Source organism: Rhincodon typus, unplaced genomic scaffold (genome assembly GCF_021869965.1).
Source record: "Rhincodon typus isolate 14 unplaced genomic scaffold, sRhiTyp1.1 hic_rhity00000899, whole genome shotgun sequence".
Lineage (NCBI taxonomy): Eukaryota > Metazoa > Chordata > Chondrichthyes > Orectolobiformes > Rhincodontidae > Rhincodon > Rhincodon typus.
Genome location: NW_025966537.1, coordinates 18,148 through 38,101, shown reverse-complemented (window position 1 = coordinate 38,101; position 19,954 = coordinate 18,148). Strand labels below are relative to the sequence as shown.

At 40.2% G+C, this 19,954-nt stretch overlaps 1 protein-coding gene across 1 annotated transcript in view; it reads right to left on the bottom strand.

Moving 5' to 3' along the window:
- LOC109922105 (chromatin assembly factor 1, subunit A (p150)) overlaps positions 1–19,954 on the bottom strand; it is a gene marked incomplete at its 3' end in the record, with an annotated part of 37,587 nt that overhangs the window by 1,557 nt on the left and 16,076 nt on the right. The window contains exons 4-12 of the mRNA XM_048592259.1: positions 19,797–19,844; positions 15,977–16,212; positions 15,042–15,102; positions 14,301–14,381; positions 9,719–9,948; positions 8,557–8,728; positions 5,255–5,335; positions 4,148–4,240; positions 2,928–3,180 (exon numbers count right to left, since the gene is read on the bottom strand). Coding sequence (XP_048448216.1) covers positions 2,928–3,180; positions 4,148–4,240; positions 5,255–5,335; positions 8,557–8,728; positions 9,719–9,948; positions 14,301–14,381; positions 15,042–15,102; positions 15,977–16,212; positions 19,797–19,844 — 1,255 coding nt within the window. The remainder of the gene's footprint in view (positions 1–2,927; positions 3,181–4,147; positions 4,241–5,254; positions 5,336–8,556; positions 8,729–9,718; positions 9,949–14,300; positions 14,382–15,041; positions 15,103–15,976; positions 16,213–19,796; positions 19,845–19,954) is intronic.

Genomic DNA, 19,954 nt, shown 5'->3' with positions numbered 1-19,954 from the left:
CTCTCTGCTCCTATGATGCTGCTTGGCCTGCTGTGTTCATCCAGCCCGGCACCTTGTTGTCTCATACAGAACAAGACCAGGTAATGGGAGGATGAGTAACAAACAGGGAGGAATCAGCTTGGCTTAAGTGAAAGCATTCTTGCCCAAGTCAGAAAGCTGCAGATTAAAACACCACTTCAGCTAATTAAGCAAAAAAAAACAAAAAACTATGCTGACACTTAGTATCAGAGGGAATAGTGCATGTTGAGAGATACATTTGTTTGGCTGAATATAAAAATATGCTATTTGAGGAGCAAGACATCTCATTCCTTTCCATCAGAGATGCATCCTTCAGAAATATTAATGCAATCAGATTAAGCAGTCATGTATCTTTCACTACTTTGGAGACCCTGCCTCACATGCTTATACACCAGTCAAACACTAAAAAGATTTGTTATTGGCCATGAAGCACTTTGAGACGGGACCTGGAGACAATGAGGTCCACCCACTGCAGTTCTGAAAAAGGCTTGCCTCTCTGCACAAGCATGAAAAGCCCCTAGGTATCTTGCTTAAGCAGCAATTTGTCATTGGGAAGCTCAATAGGTATAAGTGGAGGGCATTAAAATAAATTGAATCTGAAGCATATAGGTACTATACCCAAAAGCAGTTAGTTTGCCCACTCCATCACCAAAGTAGCCATCAGGAAAAGAAACATTGTTTTATAGTTTCCTAGCTCAGGTGCATTTAGATCAGTTAAATTAGCAGACAGTGGGGAACAGAATAGGAACTTTTTGATTGGAAATGTTTCAGTCCCACTCGGAGTGATCTTGAATCCATTAAGTATACTCAATAACTAACGTGCCTTGGGCGGTCATTTTGGGTCAACCTTGCTTAGTGCTTTCCAGTCATGTAAAACAGGCATCTAGAGGTCCCAGGTTTTCCTCAAATTTGTTAACCTGTGTTTTATCACTGTGGTTTGCACGATTTCTTTCATTTAAAAATGGAATAAAATAAAAACCATTTTAGCTGAATTAAAAACTTGAACTAGACACTCTTGGGTATGCTAGGTACACCACCGCAATAAACACTATTAGTCAAACTTCCACTTACTGAGGAAAGTGGTTGCAAAGTCAAGATGCAAAATTAGGCCAATGCAAACTTGAATGGTCCCTCAGCACGGGTGTAGAGCAATGATGCAATAACTTGTTGTTAGATCTTGTCATTTGACAAATTTTATTGCTGAGAAATGACACCTGTTGTCAAAGCTTTTAGGAACATACAACAAGGAATAGGAGTTGGTCACACAACCCTTCAAGCTCTCATTCACGAAGTTCATGACTGATCTAATTTTAAGCTTAACTCTATATTCCTGCACATCACCGGGATGGAACTGTCTACTTTTACTTTTAAAATATTTAAAGATGCAGCATCCACTGCCTTCTGAGGAAGGGAATTGAAAAGACTCAACCCTCAAACAAATGTTTCATCATCTATCTTAACCGGGCAACCCCTCACATCCACCCAGATCTCTCTGCATCTCAGAGCTCTGCAAATCATTTAGATAACATGGTTCTTTATTATTCTTTCTGCCAAAATGGACACTTTTACATGTTCCCATGTTATACTTCGCCATTTCTTTGCCTATTCACTGAACCTATCAAATTTTTCTTTGTCAGCTCCCTATATCCTCTTCACAACTCACTTGCTATCTATCTTTGTGCCATCAGCAAATTTAGCTACCATTGTTTTAATCCGTTCATCCAAATCATTTATACAAACTGAAGAGCTGAGGCCCCAACACTGGCCCCTTTGGCACACCACTAATTGACATCCTATGAGCATGAAAGAAGACCCATTTATTTCTACAATACAAAAGAAATGGAGATGCTGTATATCTGAAACAAAAACTGAAATTGCTGGAAATACTCAGGTCTGGCAGCATCTGTGGAGAGAAAGCAGAGTTAACATTGAGTCCAGTGATCTTTCTTCAAAGCTGATAGAATATTCACTTTCCTAGTTATTACCCAACTTCTCCTCCTCCCTAGCTATCAATAATCCCTTTGTCTGCCTAAATCTTTTCTCTCTCCCTGGGCTTCATCTCCACCTACAGTAAATTCTCTGTATCAGTGAAATCGCCTCTCGCACCAAAAGTAACAAAAAAAATTAACATCTGCAGGCAAAAATCATGTGACTTTTTAAATGATCTTCATTTTTAATAAACTCCACACTCGCAAATTTCATCATTCACGGGGTTGTCAGGAATGGAACCCTTTCAAATACGGAGGAACAACTGAATCTGCTCACTCCTTCTTGAATAAGTGAACTCTGGTTGGTAAAGGCATTGCATCCATTAGTGCCGATTTCAGTTAAAGACTAAAGTTTGTTTAATGGATGCATTTTCCCATGGCAACACCTCTATAATAGAGTTCACTTGCCAAACAACTCCCATTCTACTCTCATGCAGTGGAAATGTTGGCTTTCCCCTTGAATTGGTATTCTTGTGAATTGTTCTGATGAGCAAAAGACAAAAAAATCCAACAAGTGTCTTTTTTCATTCATACTCAAGTCTGGACCATCAAACATCTACTGAATTTATATTTATACAGCCTCCAATTGCCAAATGACACCAATAAAAAAGTTTTTAGAAGATGCTTGGAATCATATAGATAAGGTTTTGATTGGCCATAAAAAGGCCATGCTTATGTAAAAGCAGTGGACTACTCAGACATTATAATCTTCAGTCAAAGTGCAAATAGGCATTTTCTCCCACAAATCATAGGCAAATCCAATTAATCTTCTACCAACTGGAGTAAGAAAAAACCTTAACATGCATGTAGAGAAGTTTGAATTGTCACAAGTACAGTTGCAAATTTATAACAGTAATCCAATATCTTTTTGCCTTCCAGATTCTACGTGTGAAATTTAAAACACTAATGAAATGTCCTTACTTTGTTCCTCTTTTAATTTCCCATTGTGTATTTCTTGTATCTGTTCATCCTCCATTTGGTTTTCAAACAGACAGACTGAAAATTGCTGAAGTATCTTCACGGCCGAACTCTGCAAAACAGTACTGTCGCTTTCCCAAAAACATCCGATCAGGGTAGGCTGCAGGACCTGAAATTTCTTTCCTTTCATCAATTCATCCCATTCCTTTGCCTTCATCTTCTGACGAATTTTCTGCTTTTCAGGATTTTCACCTTCCTGAACAAAATAAAAATTGCACTCAATAGCTGGAGTTAACTGCAATTAACCATCCAGCAGATATACCTGCACTGGTTATTCTGTCCTGACATAAGGGAAGAAACAGGGGCAGAAATAAGAGGAGATTTGACCACTCAAGCTTGATCCACTGTCAACAAGATCAGAATACTATCTTATGCTTGCTTTCCAGAGATCCTCCAAAAATTCTCAACCGCCCCATGAATCAAAAATACATCTAACACTCAAATATATTCTATGACGGCTCTCTTGGGAAGGCATTTCTACAGACTAACAACACTTGTAAGAGATTCTTCTACATCATAGCTGTAAATGGTCAATTCCTCATTTATCAACTGTCCTCTAGTTCTAGACTTCTCAACTAGGAAAAATATCCTCTAAACATTTAGCCCTACAAGTCCCCCAAATAATCTTTAGGCCTAAACTTTGCTCACAAGACCAACAGCCTAGGGAACATTTTCCAAGCTATACCCCTCTTTTAAAGAGACCAAAACAGTAGAATAGTTTATGTATCATCAAAGCCCTCTATATTTGTAGTGCATGACTTAGCCCATTTTTATACCTCACCTCCCGCAACAATAAAGGTCTTCCAGGCAATCCACTCTCACATAATCCACCTTACATGATTAATGCAAACACATGAACCAGAAAACTACTTGGCCACAAGACCACTACAGCCATATTCACTATTCCTCACATCAAGCATTCACCACAATCTTCTGCTACCCACTTGTCATGATCAAAATTAACCCCTTCCTGGACTCATTCATATATGATTGGATGAGAAGAACAGCACAGACCATGCAGTCAGTCATGTTAATACTCTGTATTGTTTAGTACAACATTATAGTTCTTTTGTTCATGATTAAATCAGATCATCAAAAGTTTTGTTACTAAAGCTTAAAGATGTTTAACCACAGGTTTCACTGCATCTAATGCAAACCCTTACTTCATCAGTTGCACCTTCTCCTTCAGACAGATAGCCATGAGGGACGAAAAATCCATCATCATCATCTTCATCATCTGCCTCATCATCATCATCCTAAACAAGGAGGTAAAAAAAGTGCAACGATAGAGTTCTGCATTACTAGTTCATTCTGGGGTCCTACATGAGAAATTATATCTCCACACATTAAGTTTTTCTTTTGCATGCAAGACTCAAATGAAATTTCAAATCCATTTTATTTGTCACACAATGCTGCATTTAAACATGAAATTATGCATTTCATCAGATGTGTGCAAAAAAGGGTGAAAATGCACAAGTCAGTCAACACTGAAATGAGGATGGGTTAAAATGAAATAGGATATTCATGAGCCACTGCACATTTTAAAAGGCTTTGCAGCGATGACCCTATCGTGGACTTTACTTCAAACTGTCATAAAGACTATTCATTCTGGTTAACTTCAGTAAGGTTTTCATGGATATCCAGAGGTTGCAATCCTCTTCAGTGCAAGCAAAATTGCTCTGTAACTTAACTGACAGATGCTTAATCAATGACTACATACAAAGCTCAAAGTATGATTCATGAATATTCACCACTTTGTGGAGATTCCATTTACCCTGATACAGCACAGAAACGGATAGCACTGTTCTTCCTAACATTTTGCCCACAAAAAAAAAGGAACAGAACAAAACCAAGTGTATACATCATGTTTCACAAGGTCATGCCAAAACATTTCACAGAAAAAAATTAAATAGTCATTTGGTTAGTAAGGACCATAGCTTCCAATTAGTCACATAAACCAACTGACAAAAATAGAATGTATTTCATATCCTATATAGAAATATAGATTTAGCAAAGAAATGAAGGGTTGTGAAATAGCATTTAGCATCTTTTTTAAAAAAGATCTTTGAGACTAGCCAGATGAATTCAGTAATCTTTTTGGTCCTGCACATTTCTGTGTATTACTAACACCAGCTGGAAAAGCACAAATTACTCCCATTAAATTAAGATTAAAAAAAAGTTATCACATATTAAAGTCTCTACAAGAAATATTTGTCTAGACAGCCTCCAAACAGTGAAATGTTAAATCAGAATAGAAAGCTTATACTAACTCCTTCACTGTGGGAGAGAGATTCACCAGGTTCTTCTTCTTCCCATTCATCATCACTATCCACTTCATAATCCAACAACTGCTTTAGGGATAAATTTAATCATTAGATCAGATGCAAACTTAATTTAAATTATTAGTGAATAGTTACACAATTAGAGATACAAGTGTGTTTTCTGCATTATCAAGGAACAAAACACTGTTTTCACAATTTTCTGTAAAGCAGGGTAAATCATATACTAAGCACTATCCATTTCACAAAGTTACCAAAAGGCGACAGTTTTCTTAGTGTTACATAAATTTCCTTTCCCATACATCACAAACCTTCCTACAATTTTGTCACTAAACTAAGATAGTGAAATGCAATGCTCAGTCATCTCCTTCACTCTATATGAAAGCAAGCAAACTATTAGGATCAATTTTATTGAAAGCCCACAGACCACTTCTGGTTACATGACAAATTTGAAGGAAGCAGAACTGACTAAAGATCACATCAGACGAGACTCTTCAATATCATAATTCTTCATCCTGTGACAACAAAACACACACAGAAATCGTCTAGTTCAACATATCTTAATTGTCAGGTTCAAAAAAAAGGGATGAAAACGCTGGCTTGCTTCTTCATCATACAGAACAGCATGACAGTTTGTCATTAATCCTCCAAGTCACTCTTCATGGAAGTTAAGGTTTATATATAAAAAAAAAAATCAATCATGCATTCAGAATAATCAAATTCACCATCGCTATAACTTTTAACTGATTCCTAGGATAACTGTCCATTTAGTGGACCAAAATGTATCATTTCTAACCAGACTCAGTGTTACATATTATAAGAACAAAGAACACAGTACAGCACAGGAACAGGCCCTTCCACACTAAAACGGTCTTCACTTATGGGACCCGTATCCCCCTATTCTCTTCCTATTCATGTATTCATCCAGGTGCTTCCTGAATGCTGCTATTGTGTCTACTTTGACCATATTCTCTGGCAACGCGTTCCAGGCACTCACCAGCCTTTGTGAAAAACTTGCACATCTCTTAAATTAATCCTCCATTCTGAACCTGTGTCTTCCAGCAACTGACCTCTCCACCTTGGGGAAAAAGCCTCATACGTTCCACTCTATCCAAGCCAATCTTATAAACTTCTATCAGGTCACCCCTCAACCACCTGAATTCCAGTGAAAACAAACCCAGTCTATCCAACCTTTCTTCATAGCTAAAATTCCCTATACCAGGCAACATCCTTGTAAACCTTTACTGCACCCTCTCCAAAGCATCTTTTTGGTAGTGTGGTGATCAAACCTCTAGGCAATATTGCAAGTGTGGCCTAACTAAAGTTCTATAAAACTGCAGTATAAACTTGTCTATCCTTACACTCAATGCCCCTTCCAATGAAGGCAGGCATGCCATACGCCTTTTTTACTACCTTATCTATCTGTACTGCTACCTTCAAATGACCTGTAGACCTGCAAACGAAGATCCCTTTGCATACCAATACTCCTAAGGGTTCTACCATTTACTGTATAATTTCCATCTGTACTTGATCTTCCAAATTGCATTAGCTCACATTTGTCTGGATTAAACTCCATCTGCCATTTTTCTGCCTATGCCTCCAATTGATATATCTAAGGTTTTAAGAGTAGATTTATAGCTCGGGTTGTGGATGTTGTGCTAAGTTGGCTCGCTGAGCTGGTTTGTTGTTCCGCAGACGTTTTGTTACCCTGACGGGTAACATCATCAGTGCAGCTTCCAATGAAGCGCTGTTGTGTTTTCCCACTTGTCATTTAAACTCTGGTGTCCATTGAGCTGGATTACATCACTTCAGGCTTTCCTTTGCAATGGAGTGCACATGGTGTCTAGCTCTATATGTTTGTTGATGGCTTTCTTAGTGGAGAACCAGGCCTCTAGGAATCCTCGTACTTGTCTCTGCTTTGCCCGTCCCAGTATCCTGGTGTTGTCTCAATCAAACTGGTGGTTTTCCTTATCCACATGGATGGAGATGATTGAGTATTGGTCGTGTCGTTTTGTAGCCAGTTGATGTTCATGTACTCTTGTGGTTAAATTCCTTCCTGCTTGTCCAATGTAATGTTTGTCGCAGTCTTATTACACAAACAACACCTGGAAGATACTACATGCCCCAACACAATCATCATGCTACCTTACAGTAATCAAGAACACATCTGAACTGACCACAAGCTCCAACGACCACTGGGCATCAGATTAGCACACAAATCCACATCAACCCTTTGCCAACTGCTCACTCGAACCAAAGACCCACTACCCACATGTACAGAACCAATGTCATATACAAGATTCCCTGTAAAGATTGCGACAAAAATCAATAAACATATCCAATCCATTGCGAAAGAAAACAGCTAGTGGGGTAATCCAGCTCAACAGACACCAGCGTTTAAATGACAGGCGGGAAAACACAACAGCGCTTCATCGGAAGCTGCACTGATGTCACCCAGTAGGGTGACAAAACGTCTGCGGAACAACGAACCTGCTCAGTGAGCCAACCAACCACAATATCCTGCTGTATTCTCTGACAATCCTCCTCACTATCCTCAACTCCACCAATCTTTGTAGCGTCTGAAAACTTGCTAATTAGACCAACTACATTTTCCTCAAAATCATTTATGTAGATCACGAACTGCAGAGGTCCCAGCACTGATCCCTGTGGGACACAAGACACAACCCTCCATTCCAAACAGCACCCTTCCACCGCTACCTTCTGTCTTCTATGACTAAGCCAGTTCTGTATCCATCTTGACAGCTCACCCTTGATACAATGTGACTTCACGTTTTGTACCAGTTTACCATGAGGGACCTTGTCCAAGGCTTTACTGAAGTCCAGGTAGAAAACATCAACCGCTTTTCCCTCAATCAACTTTGTGACCTCCTCAAAAAACTTGATTAAGTTAGTGAGGTACAACCTCCCAAACACAAAACTATGCTGTCTATTTGCTAATAAGTTCGTTTGCTTCTAATGCGTATAGATCTTGTCTCCGAGAATGTTTTCCAATAATTTCCCTATTACTGATATGAGACTTACAGGCCTGTAATTTCCAGGATTATCCCTGTTACCCTTCTTAAACAATGGGATAACACTGGCTATTCTCCAGTCCTCTGGGATCTCACTTGTGGGCAAAGAGGATACAAAGATGTCTGTCAATGCTCAAGCAATTTGTTCTTTTGCCTCCCTCAATTTTCTGAGATAGATCCCATCAGGACCCAGGACTTGTGTTGAAAATGACCAGATTTATCATAGTCAATCCCTAATCGACTCTGCACCATGTTCCTTACCTCATCTTTAGCCAAAGGATTCCGAGGGTTCACCTTCGTACTTTTCTTCTGCCAGGTTCCCCAGTAGGCAGGACGGTGATTTTCACAAAACTGTAATAACTTCATCCTGCAAAACTTTTTCCGCTCAACGATTCCACTACTTACATTAGTGTCAATCACAATCACATCATCGCTAGAAAGAAAAAGTAAAATTACAGTTATTTTGCAAGTAAACCTGGTTTACCAGAAAGGTTGTGCAGTTATAATTTGTACAGTTATTCACTGCTGCCAAGAACATAATGCATACACAACTACATAAATAGAGTTGAGCAAACAATCTTTTATCTTACTGAATGACATAGCATGCTCAAAGGATTAAAATGCTCTACTCTTCTCCCGAGATGACATCATGGCTAAACAAAAAACTGACTTGTATACAGCGAAGGTCTTATGAGGCAATGGTAGCATCCCCACCCATGAGCCAAGATCTGGGTTCTGGCTCCCACACCAGGACTTGTTGTTCACAAAAGATAAGTTTGAAATGCAGCCCAACAGATTGACCATCAGCTTGTAAATTTTTCCAATACTGCTGATGGCAGGCTTTAAGAGCGAGATAGTGTAGGAGCAAATTACTGCAGATGCTGGAATCTGGCCTGAAAACAACAATTGCTGGAGATCACAGCAGGTCAGGCAGCATCCATGGAGAGAGAGTAAGCTAACATCTCGAGTCTAGATGACTCTTCATCAGAGCTCTCAGGGTCATCTAAATTCGAAACGTTACCTTGCTCTCTCTCTCTCTCCACGAATACTGCCTGACCTGCTGAGATCTCAAGCATTTGTTGTTTTCAGAGCGAGATAGTGTCCTGGTCAGCTATCCAGCAGAAGGTAATGGCAATAGGGGTGTGCGCCAATCAAATGCATGTCCATGCCTCCCTGAAAACAAAGACAGGGGAAAAGAGAGACAGTGCAAGGCTGCTGATTAGAATAAAAGAGTTTTCAGAGCACAGGTTCAGGTGGCGTTGTGCACCAAGATCATTGTTAATAAAGAAAAAGGTTTAGTGAAGCGATTTGGCCATGCAAAGCACTGAAGATGGTTTTTCCTTTAAAATTAATTGTCTTCATCCTCCTCACCAATTCGTTAGGAAATCAACTGAAATGGAGAAGTATGGAGCTTCATCCTTACCTGCACAAATTTTCATCTGTGATGCTTATTTTAGGACTTGTAGGTCCTGATGTTCTTGGTTTCTGGTTGTGCAATTCTTTAATGTAATTAGAATTAAAACTCTGACGTTCCAGCAATTCATCTAACTGTTCAAGATCTTCTTGATCTAAGTATATCCGGCTTGTTGGAGCAAGTACCATGTGTTCTTTGATTTCAAAAGGGGCAAACTTCCCACAAGATCCAGCTAGAGTCTAAGAAATGGATCAACTTTTGGTTAGATAGATTGCTTCCATTTAACATAAGCACCGGAAATTCTACAGCTGTTATTTTAGTTGGTACATTCAACAATTATAACACACTTTCAAAATAACATCAAGGGAAATGCAGCAGCTCTCCAGATTAAAAAAAAACATTAAAATGACAGTAGATGTCTACATTAATAGAAAGGAAATAAAAGGCCCAAACAAAAAGGAAACTAATAAATTTTGATTATAAATGAAGAACTGAATGGTTTCCTTCTGCACCAAAACAATTCTGTGATCAGACTGAACCCTTTCAAAACTGGAGAGAAACAAAAAAATGTGCTTTTGTCTTTGGGGGCAGCGTGGTTGCTCATTGGTTAGTAGTGCTGCCTCACAGCACTGGGGACCAAGATTTGATTCCAGCCTCGGGTAACTGTCTGTGTGGAGTTTTCATTTTTCCTCCAGTGTCTGCATGGGTTTCCTCCAGATGCCCCAGTTTCCTCTCACAGATGAGGAAAATGATGTGCAGATTAAGTAGATTGGCCACAAAAATGCAAGGTTACAGGGATAGGGGAAGGGGGTTTTTCTGGGTGGGATGCTCTTTAGGAGGGTCGGTGTGGACTTGATGGGCTGAATGGCCCTGCTCTACTCTGTAGGGATTCTACAGATTCTGATTCCATGACATTTTCAGAAAGAGTCCGTGAATACTTATAAATATAGGTAGATACATTGTTGTTAACCAAGGTACTGAAAAGTTATCAAGTGTTGAAAATGCAGATGAAGTTACAAATCAGATCTGCCATTATCTCAAAATAATGGAGCATTCAGCTCTTTGAGGGGCTGAATGTTCAACTCCTGCCATTCAAGACAGGAATATTTTTCCCCTCCCAATTTGTAGGTCTTCCACATCTAAAACCACACTGGGACTCAGGATAATGTGTTCAGCCAAAATCTACAATCTCACATGAGCAATATGGTTAGCACCTCACTATGATGCTCAGAAGGGAGATGCTTCAGCTGCTGTCGTTACCATTGTTCTTCAACAGCAGGGAATCCATTCTACAGCTACAGGCCACATAAAGCCTGCCGAGTCAGGATCAACTGGAGTTGGAGCTACTGCCTCCTGAAGCAGCACAGAGGCACAAATTGGAAAACGGTGTTGCACTCGGATGGGACTGACCTGTCTCTGGAGAAGTCACTGGAGGTGAACCTAAGAGTTAAAAGCCATCACAAACAGTACAGCTGTTGACTGAATTTTGACCCAACTATTCTGTCTTATCCATTTCTCAGAATTGCTTCGCCAGAGTGGCTAATCTGCAGAACTCACTGCTGCAGCAGGCTGTCAGAAGACCAAGTCATTGAGTTATTTAAGACAGAGATAAATTCTTGATTGGTAAGGGGATCAAGGGTAACGGGGAGAAGGCAGGAGAATGAGGTTGAGGAATATAATCAGCCAAGACTGAATGGCAGAGCAGACTCAAAATGAACCAAATAGCCGAATTCTGCTGCTATACCTTGTGGTCTTACAACCTCAGACATATCACTAACTCAGAAAAGCATAATATTTCTGATCAGACATTTTTTTCTACTTTTTTAACCTGCTGTAAAAATGCATTGTTATGACTTATAAGCCATGTAGCAAACAAACACAGTTTTAAGAAGAGGTGGTTGCGTACACAGGTCAAAAAACAAAGATAATACATTAAATGTAAATAAAACCAACTTCAAATCGGTGGACATTAAAAACTAATCTTCACAGCATTTACAAAACAATAATATGAATTTTCCAAAATATATTGCTGTGGCTCTCGTTATACTTTGGTCTGTGGCCTGTCAGTGCAAAAAGATCAAGCATGATTCTTATAAAGGGTCACAAATTGTGCATCTTTGAACAAGGTTATGTATTCACTGCAGCATCTGATTACCATGCTTGATAAGGTCTGCTGGTATAGCAGCCCCTGGAGAGCTTAAAGTTTGAGAAGATTTGTAGCTCAGGTTGTGGAGGAGGTTGTAGACATGTTCACTAAGCTGGTGGGTTTGGTTGCAAACATTTCGTCAACCTGCCAGGTAACATCTTCAGTGTGCCTCCTGTGAAGCGTCGTGTTCTGTCCCACTTGTTATTTATATGCCTTGGTTTGCTGGGGTGGGTGGTTGGTATTACTTCCGATTTTGTTTCTCAGTGGTTTGTATGTAGGGTCTAATTCAATGTGTTTGTTGATGGGAGTTCCGGTTGGAATACCAGGCCTCCACGAACTCCCTGGTGTCCCCCTGTTTGGCTTGTGCAGTAATGGATATGTTGTCCCAGTCGAATTTGTGTCCTTCATTGTCCGTAGCGAGACAAGGGATAATTGGTCGTGTCTCTTGGTGGCTAGTTGCTGTTCATGTATGTGTATAGTCAATTTTCTTCTGGTTTGGCAAATGTAGTGTTTCTCACAGTCCTTGCACAGTATTTTGTTTATTATCCCAGTTTTGCTGGTTTTGGGTATGGGATCCTTTATGTTCGTCAGTAGCTGTCGCAGGGTGATTGTCGGTTTGTAGGCTCGTCTGATACCTAGGGGTCTGAGTAGTCTTGTGGTCAACTCTAAAATGTCCTTGACATATTGGTAGGGTGATCAGTGTTTCTGGCCATGTTGTGTCTTCCTGTTGTGGTCTGTCTCAGAGGTAACAGTGGACGTACATGTCGGGTATCCATTTCTTTTGAAGACTCCGTACGTGTGTTCCTGTTCTGCTTTGCTTAGTTTCAGGTTGCTACAATGTGTTGTGGCTCATTTAAGTTGTGTCCTGATGCAGCTCCATTGCAGCGGTTGCTAGTGCAATCGAGTACCTGGTCTGTATGTGTGGTCTTCCCATATACGCTAGTTTTTGTCTTCTACCATTATGTCCAGGAAGGGTAGTCTGTGGTTGTTCTCTTCTTCTTACATGAATTTTATCCCGGTAAGGATGTTGTTTTGTGGTGTCGGTGGGTTTCTTCTAGTTTTGTGAGTTTAATAATCGCAAAGGTGTCATCTACATATCGGACCCAAAGTTTGGGTTGCATAGAGTTTCCACAGTTAGGAAACCAGATTACAATGACCCTTAAGAAATTACACAACTCAAGAGAGATCAGCCAAACAGACTACCAAAAAAATGAAGCCAGAGGGATCCAACACATCCCGATTCTACAGATTCCCCAAGGTACACAAACCGGAGACCCCACTGTCTCTCTGCCAGGTACACCAACATGTAGTTCTTTTGGCAAGTCTAGAACAGAAATCGAAATACACAGTGGACAACACTACCCACTCCATCCAGTCACCCCAAGAATTCCTCAACGTCAAGGACACCAAAGGTAAAAGAGGACATGATGATGATATGCTTTGATGTAACAGCATTATTTACATCTATTAGCATCGACCTAGCCAAAGAAACAATTGCCACACTGCTGGGCGAATCAAGTAAGCAGGCAACCCAGGACACCAGTAACATCAATAAGAACACCACCAAGAAACTACAAGATCTGTGCCTCACAACCCACTTCAGCTTCAATGACAGCATATAGGAAACAAAATCAACAGAACGCCATTGGGATCCCCAATATCAGGACTGATTGCAGAAGCAGTAATGTAAAAGTTAGAATGGAAAGCACCCTCCACTATACAACCCAAATTTTGGGTCCAATATGTAGATGACACCTGTGTGATTATTAAAATGCACAAAACTAGAAGAAACCCACCAACATAATCAACATCCTTACTGGGATAAAATTCACAAAAGAGAGCAACGACCGACTACTCTTCCTGGACATGATGGTAGAATGCAAAAACAACAGGAACTCCAGACTAGCATATATAGAAAGACCACATATACGGACCAGATACTCAATTACACTAGCAACCACTGCAACGGAGCTGCATCAGGACACTATTTAAATGAGCCATAACACACTGCAGCAACCCAGAACTACGAATAGCAGAACAGGGACACTTGTACGGAGTCTTCAAAAGAAACGGATACCCAAAAAACACAATCTGTCGTTACTTCTGAGACAGACCACAACAGGAAGACACACCACGACCAGAAACACTGATCACCCGACCAAATATCAAGGACATTTCAGAGATGACCACAAAACTACTCAGACCCCTAGGTATCAAAGTAGTCCACAAACTGACAACAAACAAATAAATTTAAGTCCATGGTGAATGTTTTACTCACGTGATTGTCTCAAGTTTTAACAATGGTGTGGTACAACAAGAGAAATACTTGAAGAGTTATTCATGGAAATACCATACAAAGGCCAGGATTTAATTTGGTTTGTACAAGCAAGCCCATAACCCGAGCCAAATTGAATGAATATTACAGGCTGTGAAAAGAATCCTTACCTTAGGGGCTTGTGGAGCCTTTGGTTTTTGGAAGAATCTTGTTATTTCTGAAATCTCTTTAACTTTCTCTGCCTTCAAACGCTGTAATCATAGTTAAGACATACACCTCAATAACAGACAATATAGCTACAGAAAACAGAGGCATAATTGGAGTGCATAATATGAGGTACCGCCAAAAAATTGATTTTCTGATTTGTGAATAGGGTTAGATTTCAGTGAATTACTTCTAGTGAACACTTGAATAGTTTATTATTGTTGCACATGTACAAGCAAGCAAAAGGGGTTATCTATGCTCTCCGAAAAATTCCTGATAATTCAGCAGAGGATGGCACTGGATGTGGTCCAGCCAGGGATATGACAAATGTTTGTGTCTGCTGATATGCCAAAGGGTCTTACTGCGCATGTGCAAAACGTGCACCTTGCCAGTACTGCAGTGAAGTCTGTCCAGACGCAGAGATCTGTTATGGTTATTTTGTTGTTGCCATGTATTTTTTAACTGGTAGGGCATTTCACAAAAGGATGCATGTGCAATAAAAATCTTTTGGCATTGTCAGAAAGCAGAGCCACGATGAACAGGCGAACCAATTGTGTGGCAGACACACTCAAATGTGCTCCTTTGAATAGATGAAAAAGGAATGGGCCTGTCCTGGGGGATGAGGGAAGAGTCAGGGTTAAAGATCAACAATTGCAAAGACAGCTAAAAGTCAGGGATTGCAAAACCAAGAGACAATTTGTATTTACTTTTTCTTCTTCTTTCAACCGTTTCTCCTCTTCCTTCTTTTTCTTTTCTTCCAATTTTGCCCTATTACAAAAGAAAAAAAAAGATGATTATATATGTTTATTGCACCTTTTCATTTAGGTTTGGCAATTAATAAAGACAAACAATGCTCAGGTAATACTTGCAGAACAGAGAAATATATGCTGCACAGAAAAGGTAGAAGGTAATAAAAGCAAGACACTGTAGATGCTGGAAATATCAAATGAAAACAATACACAGCACTTGTTTCAATTCGTTTTTTCAGAACTTATTGATATTATGAATAGTAGTTAAACGTCAGTTCGTTCAGCTGACAACACACTTATTTCTGGAGTCAGAAGATTATGGTTTGAGGCCTCACTATGAACCAGCAAATAATCAGTGACACCTCAGTGCAGCAGTCAGGTGGTTTTAAAATAGAACTACCATCTACCTAATCAAGGGACTTAAATTGATCCAATAGCACTTGCAGCATAGTTCTGCTTGCTATCTTGCCAATATTTCTTAGATATGGTGTGTACCTCCATCAACATTCAGCATATTAGTCAACCCAATTACGAAGTTAAACAACCCAGTCTGATAAGGCTACACTAAATTGCACAGGCCACCTGCCTGCAGAATCTCACCTTATTTTAGTTTAAGATTCTGAAATTTGGAGCACTTTACATATGAAAAATATTTCCAAGATGTTCTGGACAGGAATATATTTAACAGCTTACAAACATACGATTGTTCTATATTTTTATTTTATTAAACTGGACTGCTTAAGATGGAGTATTGAGCTGGCCTTAAACACGAAGCTTTACAAATTCGCCCGATGTTAACTATTCTGTAGATGACTCTAGACCCTATTGAAATAAACTGAATTCTGTAACAATCCAAATTCACCTAGCAAGCATTTATTTTGGGAGTAACTCACTCCAATGCATCTTGTTTTTCTTTCCGTCTTTCTTCCTTTAACCTTAGCCGTTCTGCTTTTTCTTTTTCTTCTTTCTCTTTTTTCTCTCTCCTTTCCTTATCTTTTTGTTCTTTTTCCTCATCCTTTTTCCTCTTAGCTTCTTCCTTTGCACGTTCTTTGGCAAGTCTGGCCTCTTCTCTTGCACGCTCCCGCTCTTCCTTTTCTATTTTTAGTTTTAGCCTTTTCTCTTCACGCTCCTATAACATAATGAAATTATAAAGCATCATCGTGAACCAAACATAGTCATTACTAACAAACAACAAAACATTCAAAAGTATCTACTATAGGTCCCATCTTCTTTAATCATAGAATAAAAGTTCAATATAAACATCCAAACGAAGAAAAAATTACAAAGACACTGTACGTTTATAGAGTTTGGTACCACATAGGTTAATCACTGCTTATAGAAAAATACCCTGGAAACATACTCCAGTTCTTAGAACACTAGAGCAGAGACCCAAATCACACAAAGAACAAAACATCCCACTACACCTCCTCCAAATTTATCCCTTCTACCTCAGTTAGCATCAAGCTTTGCCTTAACATGGTTAGGCTGTTCAGCTTCACTGTAAACACCTCCAGCGTACTTGCTTCAGCCACTTCCTGTGATAACAGATTTTACATTCTTCCAAGTATTTGGGTAAAGAAATTCTTCTGAATTTCCTCAGAGACAGTTTTCCTGCAACTGCAGGAAGTGCTACACCTGCCCCCTACACCTCCCCCCTCAACCTCATCCCAGCCCCAAAAAAACCTTCCATATTAAACAGATGTTCACCTGCACATCTGCTAATGTAGTATATTGTATCTGCTGTTCCCAAGGTGGCCTCCTCTACAACGGGGAAACCAAGTGGAGGCTTGGAGACCGCATTGTGGAATACCTACGCTCGGTTTGTGACAAACGACTGCACCTCCCAGTCACGAACCACTTCAATTCCCACCCCCCCACCACTCCTTGGACGACACGTCCATCCTGGGCCTCGTCCAGCGCCCCAACGATGCCACCTGAAGGTTGCAGGAATAGCATCTTATATTTCACTTGGGAACCCTGCAGTCCAATGGTCTCAATGTGGACTTCACAAGCTTCAAGATCTCCCCACCACCGACCTCATCCCAAAACGAGCCCAGCTCAACCCTGCCTCCTTGACCTGTCTGTCTTTTCTCCCACCTATCCGCTCCTCCCCCCCCACTGACCAACCCCCACCTCCTACCTACCAGCCAGCCTCATCCCCACCTCCTTGACCTGTCTGTCTTCCCTTGACTGACCAACCTCCATCCTAACTCCCCACCTACATTCACCTTTTCTGGTTCCATTCCCGCCTCCTTGACCTGTCCGTCTCCTCTCCACCTATGTGCTCCTTTATTCACCTCCCATCATCGCCTCCCCCCCGCTCTCTAATTAATTCAGAATCCCCTTCCCCTCCCCCATTTCTGAAGAACGGTCCAGACCCGAAACATCAGCTTTCCTGCTCCTCTGATGCTGCCTGGCCTGCTGTGTTCATCCAGCTCTACACCTCGTTATCTTCTGAATTTCCTATTGAATTTCTCGGCGACTATCTTATATTTATGACTTATAGCTATTCTCTCACCATAAATAGGGAGATTTTCATTGTATCCACATTATCAAAACACTTAATTGTCGTACAGACCTTGATTAGGTAAGCACTTCAGCCTTTTCTAGTCAAGAGAGAAAGGACCCAGCTAATTCATCCTTACTTAATGTAAAGTGGTTAAGTATGGAGAAAAACAAAAGTATAGCATTGAAATTTCAGGACAGCTGGAAGCACTGTGCCTAAACATGCTTGAGATGGCAGATAGAACAAAAAAGTCTCACTGTAGATCGGCTCAAGATGGTAAGCAAAATATAACCCAATTATTCCAATTAATTGCATTCAGAACATCCCAATAACCTGACAAGTAGAGTTTAGAAGTTGCTTTACCAAATAAGCAACTGGCTATATTAATTGGTCTCGACACCCACGAACAACATTTCATTTGTTTCCTCATGGAAGGACAATCTGTGCTAATGGAATTCAGTTTTGAGATCTACTGAGCCCATGTATCACAAAGCAGTTAGAACATAAACCTCACTAATTTGTCAGTACAGAGATGTGCAAAGACGTCAACAAGTCAGGTGTTTGATGTGAACAAAATCTATGCAAGTTATACCTTTCCTTTCTTTGAGTGTATTTTTTAATTTAAATTCTTCATGGTATATGAGACATTGCTGACTTGGTCACCACTTACTGCCCAATCCTAATGGTCTCTGCGGTGATAGTAGCGAGTTACCTGCTTTAGTCGGAGTTATGAGTAAGGAGAGAGTTCCAGAATTTTGCACAGCAATGTTGTTTCCAATCAGTGAGGTGAATAACTTGAAGAGGGAATTGTGGCATTCCGACAAATATGCTGCCCTTGCTCTTCTAGGTGGTACGGGTCATGAATTTGGAAAATGCTGTCTAAGAAGCCTTGGTTAGTTGTGGCAGCAAATTTTTAAGATTCAGTCAGCAGTATTTGCTGTCAAGTGCTGGAGGAAGTAAAAGCTGAAGATATTAGACAGGGTGCCAATCAAATGGACTCCTTTGTTTCAGATGGTGTTGAGCTTCAACTGTTGTTGGAATGCACTCATACAGGGAAATGGGGAATATTCCAGCACCTTCACGACCTGTCCATTGTAGATGGTGGACAGGTTTTAAGGAGTCAGAAAGTGGGTTACTTATTTTAAAACTCCCAACCTCTGACCTGCTCTTGTATTTATATATGGCTGGTAAAATTCAGCTTCCGGTCAATGGTATCTCCAAGGAACTTGATAGTGGGAGATTTAAGAGATGGCATTGCCAAAGAACATCACGCAGCAATAGTTGGATTCTCTTTTCTCGGAGATGGTCATTACCTAGCAGTTGTGTGAAGCAAATGTTGCTTTCAATTTATCAGACCAAGCCTAAATATGGTCTAGGTCTTGCTGCAATGGTACACAGATTGCTTCAATACTCAAGGAGTTATGAACGCACATTGGTTAGCACCAGTGAACAACCCCACCTCTGACATTAATGATGGATGGAAGGTAACTGATATAGCAGCTAAAAATGACTGGATCTAAGACACTGCCCCAGGAACTCTGCAGCACTGCCCTGGAGCTGAGATGACTAATCTTCAACAACCACAACCATCTTCTTTGGTGCGAGGTAGAACTCAACCAGCAGAAAGTTTTCCCGGATTCCCACTGATGGCAGCTCCTTAATGCCACCCACTGTCAAAATGCTACCTTGATAGGGGGAAATCACTTCCACATAACTATCTTCCTCCACAAGTCCAAGTTGTTTGATTAGGTATACTAGCTGTAAAAGCTTTAAATACTGTATGTTAAGGCACACTATTACACATTGTTCAATAATTTCCTTCCAAATCTTAATTAAAAACTTTCAGACTGCACGCTGCTCAAATAAAATTTCTGTAGATTTTGAATACAGGTCCTCTATGGTATCATTGTTAAATTGCACAACATTAGAGCTATGGTGTCAGTGGGATTACTCTATTTCCAAATTTTGAAAACTGTGCAGCGACTTGGCAGGGGTTAAGGACTGGATGCTGATGGCCAACATTAAAATTGGAAAGCAACTGGAAGCATGATGGTGCAGATGTCCTTATTTGTTTATGATGTCAAACTGCAAAAAGATTACAAAAATTAGAAGCGAGAAAATTCAGGAAGAAGTCATTGTCATATGATTCATCATCTCATCATTTGGGCTCAAATACTGGCAGTAAATTAAAAAGAAAATCTGAATACCTGTTGCTGCTTGAGTCTCTTGCCCTGCAACTTTGGTGTTTGTGTAACCTGTAAATAGAATGGCTCATTTTAAAGTGCAGAAATAAAATATCTATATGCATAACCCAAGAGAGGTTAATTGGCACAATTCCAACAACAAACCAGTCTAATTTGCAAAC